Below are 13,312 nucleotides of genomic sequence, written 5' to 3' on the forward strand. Positions count from 1 at the left end.
GGCCCCACAAGTGCCGTCTCAGCCCCACAAGTGCCGTCTCAGCCCCACAAGTGCCATCTCAGACTCACAAGTGCCACCACACAGCGCCAAATCCCACCTGGGACACCCCCCAGTTCCCACCTCAGACCCCAAACTCAGACCCACAAGAGCCACCTCAGACCCACAAGTGCCGTCTCAGCCCCACAAGTGCCATCTCAGACCCACAAGTGCTGTCTCAGACCCACAAGTGCCATCTCAGACCCACAACTGCCACCACACAGCGCCAAATCACACCTGGGACATCCCCCAGTTCCCACCTCAGACCCCAAACTCAGCCCCACAAGCGCCACCTCAGACCCACAAGTGCCATCTCAGCCCCACAAGTGCCGTCTCAGACCCACAAGTGCCATCTCAGACCCACAAGTGCCATCTCAGACCCACAAGTGCCACCACACAGCGCCAAATCCCACCTGGGACCCCCCCCAGTTCCCACCTCAGACCCCAAACTCAGCCCCACAAGTGCCACCTCAGACCCACAAGTGCCGTCTCAGCCCCACAAGTGCCATCTCAGCCCCACAAGTGCCATCTCAGACCCACAAGTGCTGTCTCAGACCCACAAGTGCCACCACACAGCACCAAATCCCACCTGGGACACCCCCCCCAGTTCCCACCTCAGACCCCAAACTCAGACCCACAAGAGCCACCTCAGACCCACAAGTGCCATCTCAGCCCCACAAGTGCCATCTCAGACCCACAAGTGCTGTCTCAGACCCACAAGTGCCATCTCAGACCCACAACTGCCACCACACAGCGCCAAATCACACCTGGGACATCCCCCAGTTCCCACCTCAGACCCCAAACTCAGACCCACAAGTGCCACCTCAGACCCACAAGTGCCATCTCAGCCCCACAAGTGCCGTCTCAGACCCACAAGTGCCACCACACAGCGCCAAATCCCACCTGGGACACCCCCCAGTTCCCACCTCAGACCCCAAACTCAGACCCACAAGCGCCACCTCAGACCCACAAGTGCTGCTTCAGACCCACAAGTGCCATCTCAGACCCACAAGTGCTGTCTCAGACCCACAAGTGCCACCACACAGCACCAAATCCCACCTGGGACACCCCCCCCAGTTCCCACCTCAGACCCCAAACTTAGACCCACAAGAGCCACCTCAGACCCACAAGTGCTGCTTCAGCCCCACAAGTGCCATCTCAGACCCACAAGTGCCATCTCAGACCCACAAGTGCCACCACACAGCGCCAAATCCCACCTCGGATCCCCCCCCAGTTCCCACCTCAGACCCCAAACTCAGACCCACAAGCGCCGCCTCAGCCCCACAAGTGCCGCCTCAGACCCCCATCTCCCACCCCAGCCCCCCAAGTCCCACCCCAGAAGAGAGGCTGAGGACCATCTCTGGGGAGGAGGAGGAAGGACGAAGGGGGGGGGTGGAGGACCCCCCGTCCCCAATGACCCCCTCTGTCCCCCTCCGTCCCCCCCCAAAGCCACCCCACACCCCCCCCGGGATGGTGACACCGCCATGGGGGTGACCCCAACACCACCCAAACCTGGAGACCACCACCCCCCTTCCATGGGTCAGTTGGGGGGGGGAATCATCAGGGGGTTGGGGGAGGGGATGTCAGGTGGGGTTTTTGGGGGAGGGGATGTCAGGTGGGGGGGGGGGGGTTTGGGGGGGGGGGGAGGGGCCCATGTCCCACCTCTCGGCAGCTCTGGAGGAACCGCTGCAGCTCCAGATGGTCCTTCAGCTGCTCCATCCACTCCTGCGCCCGCTGGAGGTTGTGGTGGCTCCTGGGGGGGGGGGGGGGGAGAGGGGTTGGGGGGTGGGGGGTGGGTCCACCTCAGCGCCGCCCCCCAACCCCCCCCAACGAACCCCCTAATTAACCCCCTCCCGCCGCCCCCTCTGCCGAGCAAACGGCGGCAAAAGGGGGAAACTGAGGCACGACGACGATGAGGTCCCACCACACCACCGGCCCCCTTGGAGGAGGAGGGGAGGGGGGGGGGGTGTTGGTCCCGGTGTCCACCTACTTGGTGGAAAGAGCCTCCATCTCCCGGGCCACCCGCTCGCCGTAGAGGTTGCCCTGACGCCGGAGGCTTTCGCCGGTCCGGAGGGTCAACCGGATCTTCTGGAGGTTGAGCTCCATAGCGGCGGTGAAGTCTTTGTGTTTCTTGATGGCGGCGTTGACCCCTTCCACCGTGTCGGGGAGGTCGGGGCGGAGAAGGACCGACTCCTGAAGAGACGGGAAGGGCGGAATCCTCAACCCCCCCCCCTCCCCACCACCCCCACCCACCCCCACCACCGAAGGTCTAACGGGGAGACCTTCACCCCGTCCCAATCCCATCATCTCCTACCTGCTTGTAGAGACCAGTTTGGCACTGGTGGACGTCTCGGAGGAAGAGGTGGAAGACGTGAGATTGCGCCAGCGCCTCCCGCCGCCTCTCCCAGCTCTGCAGCAGCTTCCCCCACCCCGCGTCCAACTTCTGCAGCCACTGCCGCACGGAGAGGTGGGGCACCTCCGTCTCCTCCAGGCCCAGGAGGTCGCTGGCCGCTTGGATCTTGACGTAGTCCTCCTCGTGGCCATTGATCTCCTCCTTGAGGGCCGCGTGTTGGTCGAGCAACCTCTCCGCTTGGTTCAAGTTCTCCGGCATCTCCTCGGAGGCCACGGCCTCTTGAGTCTTCACCAACCAACCCAAAAAATTGTCCAAATCTTGGATGAACTCTTGCAAGCGTCCGGCGACGGTCAAGGAGTCCTCGCAACCACGCAACGTCCTCTTGAGGGCCTCCCACTCCTCCCCGATCTGCTCCAAGGGCAGCAGGATCTCCGGGGCTCTCCCGGGATGGGAGGCGGCCAAAGTTTCGCCTTCCCGTTGGAGTTCCACCAACCGCGGTTCCAAGACCACCAACGCCGCCTCCATGGTGGAGAGGCGGCGTTGCAAAGCCGACACTCCTCCCGGGTGGTCACCGCCGCCGCCGCCGCCGCCCGCTTGGGTGGCTTCGATGGCTTTGCGCTTCTCCCGCACCTGCGCCTTCATCTCGCCGCACTCCAGCAGGTAGTTCTGGATCTTCAGGACGGCGTCCAGTTGGCCCTTCTTGCGCTCCACCAGCTCCACCACCCGGTTCCACCTGGGGATGGGGACGGAGGCGGGAGGAGACCACGATGAGGCCCTGGACCACGGCGGCCACCAGGATGGAAGTCCAACTTGGGCGTCACCGGTGCTTGGGATGGGCTTGGCCCGTGGCGCTGGAGAGCCGGACCCCATGAGGACGTCCCACCAGGCCGGGAGAACCACAGATGTCCCACCAGGCCAGGAGAACCTCAGGGATGAGGCCTACAAGCAGCCCCACATCTGGGCCCCCTACCAAAGGAGCCCCCAAGCAGGATGAGGTCCATCTGGAGCGTTGTGGACCCCCAGAACGGGTTTGGCCCATGGCACTGGAGAGCCGGACCCCATGAGGACGTCCCACCAGGCCGGGAGAACCACAGATGTCCCACCAGGCTGAGAACCATGGGCCTGAGGCCTACAAGCAGCCCCACAGCTTGGCCCCCTACCAAAGGAGCCCCCAAGCATGAGGAGATCCATCTTGGGCGTTGTGGACCCCCAGGACAGGGTTGTCCCATGGCACTGGAGAGCTTGGCCCCATAAGGATGTCCTACCAGGCCGGGAGAACCTCAGGGCTGGGGCCTACAAGCAACCCCACATCTGGGCCCCCTCCCCAAGGAGCCCCCGGGCAGGATGAGGTCCATCTTGAGCATTGTGGACCCCCAGAACGGGTTTGGTCCATGGCGCTGGAGAGCCGGACCCCATAAGGACGTCCCACCAGGCTGGGAGAACCACAGATGTCCCACCAGGCTGAGAACCATGGGCCTGAGGCCTACAAGCAGCCCCACAGCTTGGCCCCCTCCCCAAGGAGCCCCCAAGCATGAGGAGATCCATTTTGGGCGTTGTGGACCCCCAGGACAGGGTTGTCCCATGGCACTGGAGAGCTTGGCCCCATGAGGACGTCCCACCAGGCCAGGAGAACCTCGGGGTTGAGGCCTACAAGCAGCCCCACATCTGGGCCCCCTCCCCAAGGAGCCCCCGGGCAGGATGAGGTCCTTCTGGAGCGTTGCAGACCCCCAGAACGGGTCTCCAAAGAGCCCCCCAGCTCATTGCCCCACCAAGGAACCCCCCCCCCAAGCAGGATGGGGTCCACCTCGGCCATCACAGACCCCCGGGATGGATTTGGCCCCACGGCTCACCCCCCCCTCCCCCAACCATACCTGCTGTTGAGGTGGTCCTGGCAGGAGCGGACCTCCTCCGAGCTGGGATGACCTCCGTCCACCAACTGCTGCACCACCTGGTTGACGTCCAAGATCCGTCCCATGACGCTGTTCATCTCCTGGTCCAAACTCTCGAACCTGGGGAGGAGACGTGCGCGGTTGGGTGGGGTGGTCCACCAGGGACCTCTCCCGGGGGGAAGGGGGAGGGGGGGCGGTCCAGCCCCCTTCCCAACCGCCCCACACATACCTATGCTGGACCACCTCCACCTCGTCCAGCTCCTCCGGCACCTCCATCCTCTCCAACCACTGCTCCTTCTCGTCCACCCACACCTCGCAGGCGTGCACCTCGCTGAACATCCGGTAGACGGCCAAAGCGTCCTGCAACCACTGCTGCCGCAACACGGCCACCTCAGCCACCTCCCCGTAGAGCTGCTCCACCTCCACCACCCGGATCTGCACGTCCACCCCTTGTCGGTGTTCGGGCGCCAGAAGAGCCAACTGCTTCCGGAGGGCCAACACGGCCGTCCGGTGTTTCTCCACCTCTTCCACCACCGCCCGGTGCTTCCGTAGAAGAGTTTGGGTGGAATAGTCGTCGTGGCCGAAGTCGTCGCTGGAGACGATGCGGTAGGTGTCCTGCAACCAGGCCACCAGGTCGTCCGTCTCGGCGCTGAACTGGAAGAAGTTGAGGGCCTCCTGCAAGCGCTGTTGGTGTAACCCCGTCACCTCCTCCAGCTTCTTCCAGCGGAGGCGGACCTCCCGCATCTTCTCCTGGATCCCGCCGGGGCCGAAGCGTTTCTTGGCCAAGATCTGCTCCCCCCTCTTCATGGTCTGGTGCAAGAGCGCCCGGCGGCTGCCCAGTTCGCCCAACATGCTCTTGTGTTTGGCGGTCAAGGTCAAGACGCTGCTCAGGTCCCGGCCGCACGTCTTGGCCGCCAGGATCTGCTCCTTCTCGCGGATCCAGGCCTCGGCCTCCTCCACCTCCTGGAAGAAGGCCCACAGCTGGCGGGAGTCCTCCAGCTCCTTGCGCCTCTTGCTCGCCAGTTCCCCCAGTTCCTCCAGGCACGTCTGGACGTGGTTGACCCGGTTGCAGATGATCTGGGGGTCGCAGGGTTGGTAGCCTTGGGCCAAGAGAAGCGAATCTTAGCGGAGGTGGTCTCCAGCACCCTGAGGACCTCGCTTGACCCCTCCCCAGGCCAAACATCTCCCGCTCCTCCTCCCGGCGGCCGTCCCCGGTGGTGCCCCCCGTTACCCTCCAGCTCGGAGAACTTGAGCGCGGCGGCGTTGAGCGCCCGCACCCGCTCGGTTTGGGCGGAGATGTCGGCCTCCAGCAGCCCGTGCTTCTGCAGCAGGTCCTCAACCTCCAGGAGGTGTTTCCCCAAATCCTTGGAGACCAGCAGCGCCTGCGGAAGGCAGACGGGGCTCCGCACCTTCCCGAGGGGTCCTCCGCGGGGAGAGGCGGTACCCGCCGCGCCCCCGGCTCTACCTGCATCTCCTCCATCCAGTCGATCATGTAGACCATCTCCTGGAAGATCTTCTGGAGGGCCAGGTTCTGCTCGAGACGGGCACGGCGGGCGCGGACCAGTTCGGTCAAGAGCCCCCACTGCCGAAGGATGTTGTCCTTCTGGGCGCTGATGCGCTTGGTGTCGTAGTAGCCCTCGGACTCCATCTCCAGGGCCAGCTCCACCACCACCTGGATGCGCTCTTGGTAGGAGGAGATGTCGGCCTCGATGGCCTCGTGCTTCTTCATGGCGGCCTCCACCGCCGGCAGGTCGTAGCCGAAGTTGTCCTGACGTGGGGGGAGACGCCGTCGGGGAGGGTGGAAGCCTCCCCGGCCAACGAGGGAGGCAAGCCAGGAGATCCCCCCACCCAAAGGTCGATGTCCTCAACCCGAGCCAAGCCACGGAGAGGTCCCCGAACGTGCCGCCCCCAAGGCTGGGGGTCCCCGCTTGAGTCCCACCCCACCCCACCCCACCCCACCCCACCTGCGAGACCAAGCGTTGGTTCTCGTTCAGCCACGTCTCCCTCATGACGGCCTTGTGGTCGAAACGTTGGGCCAACAGCTCCAACTTCTCCTGCCGGATCAGCTCCTCGCGCAACGCCACCTCCCGCTCGTGCTCCGCCTTCTCCAAGCAGGTCCACGCCTTGAAGGGCGGGAGGCGAAGTTCACCGAGGGGGTCCTCGGCCCCTCTCGGGGCTCCCCCGAGGACGAAGGGGTCACCCCCCTCCCACCAGCACCTTGTTGACGTCGGAGATGCTCTTGCCCTCGCTGGGCACGTAGAGCTTGCGGTTGGTGGCCCGTAGCTTGCTCTGGATGGTGAAGAGAAGGACCTCCAGGTTGCCCTTCTCTTGGAACCTGCGAAGGGCGAGCGGCAGCGGGGTCAAGATACCGTCGCGGCGCCGTCGTGGTTGGCACCCGCCGGTGCCGGGAGGCGCTCACTTGACGGGTTTCTCCAAGGTGCAGAAGGCGGTGAAGGCCTGGAGCTGCTGCTGCACCCCCGCCAGGGAGTTGGCGAACTTCTGGTTGCCCATGATGGCCACGGTGTGCTGGATCCAGGCCAGCAGCTCGGCCGCCAGCGCCTCGTACCGCCGGATGATGGCCTCGATCTCCATGGCCTGGTCCAGAACCTGGGCGGGGAGAAGGGGTGGGGTGGGGTGGGACGGCTGAGTCCCGCGGCGGGAGGTCGCTCTCGGGCGACCACGCGCGGTTGGAGGTGCGACCGCCTCGGCCCGGTGTCTCCGGGGAGCAGCACGGCCCTCTGTCCCTGCTGGTGGTCAGCGTAGTGAGGGATGGGACATCCCAGGGAGCAAAGGATGGGACGTGTCATGGAGTGAAGGATGGGACAACCCATGGAGGGAAGGATGGGACAACCCATGGAGGGAAGGATGGGACAACCCATGGAGTGAAGGATGGGACATCTCATGGAGGGAAGGATGGGACAACCCATGGAGGGAAGGATGGGACAAGCCATGGAGGGAAGGATGGGACATCTCATGGAGGGAAGGATGGGACATCCCATGGAGGAAAGGATGGGACATGTCATGGAGGGAAGGATGGGACATCCCATGGAGCAAAGGTTGGGACAACCCATGGAACAAAGGATGGGACATGTCATGGAGGAAAGGATGGGACAACCCATGGACCAAAAGATGAGACAATCCATGGAGTGAAGGATGGGACATCTCATGGAGCAAAGGATGGGACATGTCATGGAGCAAAGGATGGGACATGTCATGGAGGAAAGGATGGGACAACCCATGGACCAAAAGATGAGACAATCCATGGAGTGAAGGATGGGACATCTCATGGAGCAAAGGATGGGACATGTCATGGAGCAAAGGATGGGACATGTCATGGAGGAAAGGATGGGACAACCCATGGAGGGAAGGATGGGACAACCCATGGAGCGAAGGATGGGACATCCCGTGGAGCAAAGGATGGAGCACCCTATGGAGGCAGGGATGGGACATCCTGTGGACCAAAGGATGGGGAACCCCATGGAATTAAGGATGGGACATCTCATGGAGCAAAGGATGGGACAACCCATGGAGGAAAGGATGGGACAACCCATGGAGGGAAGGATGGGACATGTCATGGAGTGAAGGATGGGACATCCCATGGAGCAAATGATGGAGCACCCTATGGAGGCAGGGATGGGACATCCTGTGGACCAAAGGATGGGGAACCCCATGGAATTAAGGATGGGACATCTCATGGAGCAAAGGATGGGACAACCCATGGAGGAAAGGATGGGACAACCCATGGAGGGAAGGATGGGACATGTCATGGAGTGAAGGATGGGACAACCCATGGAGCAAAGGATGGGACAACCCATGGAGCAAAGGATGGGACATGTCATGGAGCGAAGGATGGGACAACCCATGGACCAAAAGATGGGACATCTCGTGGAGCAAAGGATGGGGAACCCCATGGAATTAAGGATTGGACAACCCATGGAGTGAAGGACGGGACACCCCATGGAGTGAAGGATGGGGCGCCCCACGGAGCCGCAGGGTGTGGGCCGAAACTCACCTTCCCGATGCGCTTCCCCTCCACGGCCAACGCCTTCATCTTGGAGAAGTAGTGGTAGAAGGACACCACGTAGGTGATGATGGACTTCTCGTCGGGGTCCTCCATGTTGACGTCTGGTGGGCGGTGACACATCGGTCCCGGGGCCCACCCGGTTCCCCGCAGTCCCGTTCCCCCCCCCCCGTGACCACCACCCCCCCCCCTTGGGCCAGCAAAGCCCATCCCCAACCCCAGTTTGCTCCCCCTCAACGTTGAGACACCCCCCAAAGTCCTTTGAGGTGGAAAACGAAGATGGGAGCCATTAACCGGTTGGGTGGAGACACCCCACCCCCACTCCGGGTGGACGGACGGACGGACCCCCACCCATCCCGTCCCCTCCCGCCCCATCCCTACCCTCAGGGTCCAGCAGTTTGCTGAGCCCCAACTGCTGCTCGGCCGTGTTGAAGGCTTGTTGGAGGTTGTAGGTCGCGTTGGACTTGGTCAGCTTGTGGAAGTCGATGAGATCCGGCCTACAAGCGGGACACGGCCGCCTCGAGCCCCCCACCCCACCCCACGGAAGGAACCCAGACGTCTGGGTTGCCCCCTCGTCTTCTCCCCCCACCCCACCCCACCCCCTGGCGGACCTGTGCTTGTGGATGAGGGCGTTGAAGGCCAACCCATCCCGCCAACTGGTGGTGAAGTTCTGGATGTTCACCTCGGGGTAGCTGGGGAGAAAAGTTGGGGGTCACACGGTGACGGGTCCATCCCTCGTCCACGGATGGGGGGTCCATCCCACATCCGGGACGGCGTGAGGTCGCCCCGGCTCACCCCGCCGTCTTCATCTGGCACCAGAGCAGGAGAGCGTCCTTGGCCGAGCGCGTCTCCCGGTTGTCTTCGGTCTTGATTTTGATCACCTGGATCTGGGGAAAGCCGAGAGACGTTGACGCCCGACGTGGGGACGGCGTCCCCCGGGGGTGGGGACAACCCCGACCCGGCTACCTGGAAGCGGAGGATGATGGTCCAGATGAGGCCGAGGGTGAGGCGGTGGTTGCCGTCCACGATGTCGTGGGAGCCCACGTTCTCCAGGTGGACCCGTTGCTCCTTGAGGAACTGCAACGCTTTGTCCACGTTCTCCAGGGAGTGGATGCGCATCCGACCCCGCGTCGGTTTGGGCTGGTGGGGACAGTGCCACCCGTCACCCCCCCCACGCCTCCGAGAAGGTCCTCCCACCCAGTTGACACCCCGGAGGTGGAGGGGGACCTACCAGCAGCCTTTGTGTGGTGGGGTGGTGGCGGTGGGGCGGTAGGTGGGACCTGGGGGGTGGGGGTGGTGATGGGATGGTCCCAGTTCATCCCACTGTGGTGGTGGGTGGGACGTGGGTGGTGGTGGTGGTGGGGAGGCCTCAACTCAACCCAAACTGGTGGTAGATGGGCTGTAGATGGTGGAGATGGTGACGTGGAGGCCCCAACTCAACCCAAACTGGTGGTAAATGGGCTGTGGATGGGGAGATGGTGACGGGGAGGCCTCAACTCAACCCAAACTGGTGGTAGATGGCACGTGGTGGTGGAGATGGTGGCATGGAGGCCCCAACTCAACCTGAACTGGTGGTAGATGGGCTGTAGATGGTGGAGATGGTGATGTGGAGGCCTCAACTCAACCTGAACTGGTGGTAGATGGGCTGTAGATGGTGGAGATGGTGATGTGGAGGCCTCAACTCAACCTGAACTGGTGGTAGATGTGCCGTGGATGGGGAGATGGTGGCATGGAGGCCTCAACTCAACCCGAACTGGTGGTAGATGTGCCGTGGATGGTGGAGATGGTGATGGGGAGGCCCCAACTCAACCTGAACTGGTGGTAGATGGGCTGTAGATGGTGGAGATGGTGATGGGGAGGCCTCAACTCAACCCAAACTGGTGGTAGATGGGCCGTGGATGGGGAGATGGTGACGTGGAGGCCTCAACTCAACCCAAACTGGTGGTAGATGGGCCGTGGATGGTGGAGATGGTGATGTGGAGGCCCCAACTCAACCCAAACTGGTGGTAGATGGGCCGTGGATGGTGGAGATGGTGATGTGGAGGCCTCAACTCAACCTGAACTGGTGGTAGATGGGCTGTAGATGGTGGAGATGGTGACGGGGAGGCCTCAACTCAACCCGAACTGGTGGTAGATGGGCCGTGGATGGGGAGATGGTGGCATGGAGGCCTCAACTCAACCCGAACTGGTGGTAGATGGGCCGTGGATGGGGAGATGGTGGCATGGAGGCCCCAGTTCAACCCAAACTGGTGGTAGATGGGCCGTGGTGGTGGAGATGGTGACGGGGAGGCCTCAACTCAACCCAAACTGGTGGTAGATGGGCCGTGGATGGGGAGATGGTGGCATGGAGGCCTCAACTCAACCCAAACTGGTGGTAGATGGGCCGTGGATGGGGAGATGGTGGCATGGAGGCCTCAACTCAACCCAAACTGGTGGTAGATGGGCTGGAGATGGTGGAGATGGTGATGTGGAGGCCTCAACTCAACCCAAACTGGTGGTAGATGGGCCGTGGATGGTGGAGATGGTGACAGGGAGGCCCCAACTCAACCTGAACTGGTGGTAGATGGCACGTGGTGGTGGAGATGGTGACGGGGAGGCCTCAACTCAACCCAAACTGGTGGTAGATGGGCTGTGGATGGGGGAGATGGTGATGGGGAGGCCCCAACTCAACCCAAACTGGTGGTAGATGGGCTGTGGATGGGGAGATGGTGATGTGGAGGCCTCAACTCAACCTGAACTGGTGGTAGATGGGCCGTGGATGGGGGAGATGGTGATGGGGAGGCCCCAACTCAACCCAAACTGGTGGTAGATGGGCTGTAGATGGTGGAGATGGTGATGTGGAGGCCCCAACTCAACCTGAACTGGTGGTAGATGGGCTGTAGATGGTGGAGATGGTGATGTGAAGGCCCCAACTCAACCCAAACTGGTGGTAGATGGGCTGTAGATGGTGGAGATGGTGATGTGGAGGCCCCAACTCAACCTGAACTGGTGGTAGATGGGCTGTAGATGGTGGAGATGGTGATGTGGAGGCCTCAACTCAACCTGAACTGGTGGTAGATGGGTTATGGGTGGGGGAGATGGTGGCGGGGAGGTGCCGGCTCTCACCAGCTGCTCCCCGGAGAGCACCTCCAGCAGCCTGGTGAGGACGTAGCCGTCGCGGAGGTCGGCGTAGAGGTCCCCGATGCGGCAGGAGACGCGCGCCAGGTGGGAGTTCACCCATTTGGTGAAGGTCTTCTTCTGCACCGCGTCCCTCTCATCTACCGGGGGGAGAGGGGGGGTGAGTGGAGAAGGCCGGGGCTCAACCCTGGGGGGGGGGACGGGGACACCCCCCCCAGGCGTGTCCGGGCTTTGCCCTGGGGCAGCCGTGGGGTTGGAGGTGGGGCTGGAGGTACCGGCCAAGGCTTTGATGCGGGAACACTCGAAGAGTTTGGCGGTGGCCACGGTGTCGTCCCACGCGCGGGGGTCGGGGCCCTCCCAGGGCCCGTTGTTGTTCTGCTGCTCCATGGGGGCCACCTCGGCCGCCATGGGGCTGGGGGGGACACGGGGGACACACACACACACACACACACACAAACGTGTGGGTGAGGGGGAACCTTCTCTGGGAGACGCTCTGGAGGTCCCCATGGAGGGGGGGGGACACCAACACCCCATAGCCCCCCCACATCCCCATAGCCCCCCCCTCCACCCCACAGCCCCCCCATAGACCCCCCAACACCCCATAACCCCCTCCAGCCCCCCCCATAATCCCTCCAACACCCCACAGCCCCCCAGAGCCCCCCCATAATCCCCCCCCAACACCCCATAACCCCTCCAGCCCCCCATAATCCCCCCCAGGACCCCACAGCCCCCCCAGAACCCCACAGCCCCCCCAGCACCCCATAACCCCCCCCCAGAAGCCCCTGTGATCCCCCAGCGCCCCACGGCCCCCCACAGCCCCCCCATAGACCCCCCAACACCCCACAGCCCCCCCTGCACCCCCATAGGCCCCCCCAGCACCCCAAAAGACCCCCAGCCCCCCCATAGCCTCCCCAAAACCCCACAGCCCCCCCTGCACCCCACTGCAGCCCCCCCCGAGCACTCCAAAAGACCCCCAGCCCCCCCCAACCCCCCCCATAAGCCCCCATAGCCCCCTGCACCCCCCGGCCCCCCGCAGCCCCCCCATAGCACCCCATAGGCCCCCCCATAACTCCCCATAATCCCCCCAGCCCCCACTGCACCCCCCCGAGCACCCCAAAAGACCCCCAGCCCCCCCCAAACCCCCCTATAACCCCCCCATCCCCCCCCAAACACCCCCTACACCCCCCCAACCCCCCTGCAGCCCCCCATCCCCCCCATAGCACCCCATACAGCCCCCCATAACCCCCCCATAACCCCCCCAGACCCCCCATAACCCTCATAGCCTCCCCATAACCCCCCCCGGCCCCCCATAGCCCCCTCATAACGCCCATAGCCCCCCCCATAACCCCCCCATAGCCCCCACTGCAGCCCCCCCCGAGCCCCCCAAACCACCCCCATAATCCCCCATAGCCCCCCCATAATGCCCCAGACCCCCCCATAGCCCCCCATAGCCCCCCCAGACCCCCCCATAGCCCCCCCATAACCCTCATAGCCCCCTATAACCCCCCCAGACCCCCCCATAGCCCCCCCATAATCCCCCAAACACCCCATAGCCCCCCCATAACCCTCATAGCCCCCCCATAACCCCCTCCGGCCCCCCCATAACCCCCCCAGCCCCCCCCCCGAGCCCCCCAAAACAACCCCATCCCCCCCCCCCCTCGCAGCAGGATCGGGCCCCTCCCGGCGGTCGGTCACCTTGAAGGACCCCCCCCCCCTCCCGCCCGGGACAACACCGGACGACCCCCCCCCCCCAAAAAAGACCTCCTCCCCCCCCCATCCCCCTCCCCCCCCCCCTCCCCGGGGCCCTCCCGGTACCTTTTCGCGGATGATAATGATGATGATGATGATGATGATGATGGGGGGGGGGCGATAATGATGATGATAATGATGATGATG

At 63.6% G+C, this 13,312-nt stretch overlaps 1 protein-coding gene across 1 annotated transcript; it reads right to left on the reverse strand.

The window, feature by feature from the left end:
- Positions 1 to 1,698: 1,698 nt before the first annotated feature.
- LOC309685065 (spectrin beta chain, non-erythrocytic 4-like) lies at positions 1,699 to 11,873 on the reverse strand (the record flags this gene model as incomplete). Its single annotated transcript, XM_082500872.1, has 17 exons — positions 11,692 to 11,873; positions 11,405 to 11,556; positions 9,266 to 9,439; positions 9,095 to 9,186; positions 8,911 to 8,991; positions 8,681 to 8,796; positions 8,291 to 8,403; positions 6,698 to 6,885; positions 6,496 to 6,613; positions 6,243 to 6,401; positions 5,744 to 6,046; positions 5,510 to 5,660; positions 4,508 to 5,378; positions 4,261 to 4,398; positions 2,351 to 3,122; positions 2,027 to 2,229; positions 1,699 to 1,789 (listed from the first exon to the last, which is right to left on the reverse strand). Coding segments are annotated over exons 1-17 (3,855 nt in total), but the record flags the coding sequence as incomplete, so codon positions are not given.
- Positions 11,874 to 13,312: the final 1,439 nt, after the last annotated feature.

The sequence above is a fragment of the Vanellus vanellus genome (assembly GCF_965231255.1).
Source record: "Vanellus vanellus genome assembly, contig: HAP1_SCAFFOLD_2292, whole genome shotgun sequence".
NCBI lineage: Eukaryota > Metazoa > Chordata > Aves > Charadriiformes > Charadriidae > Vanellus > Vanellus vanellus.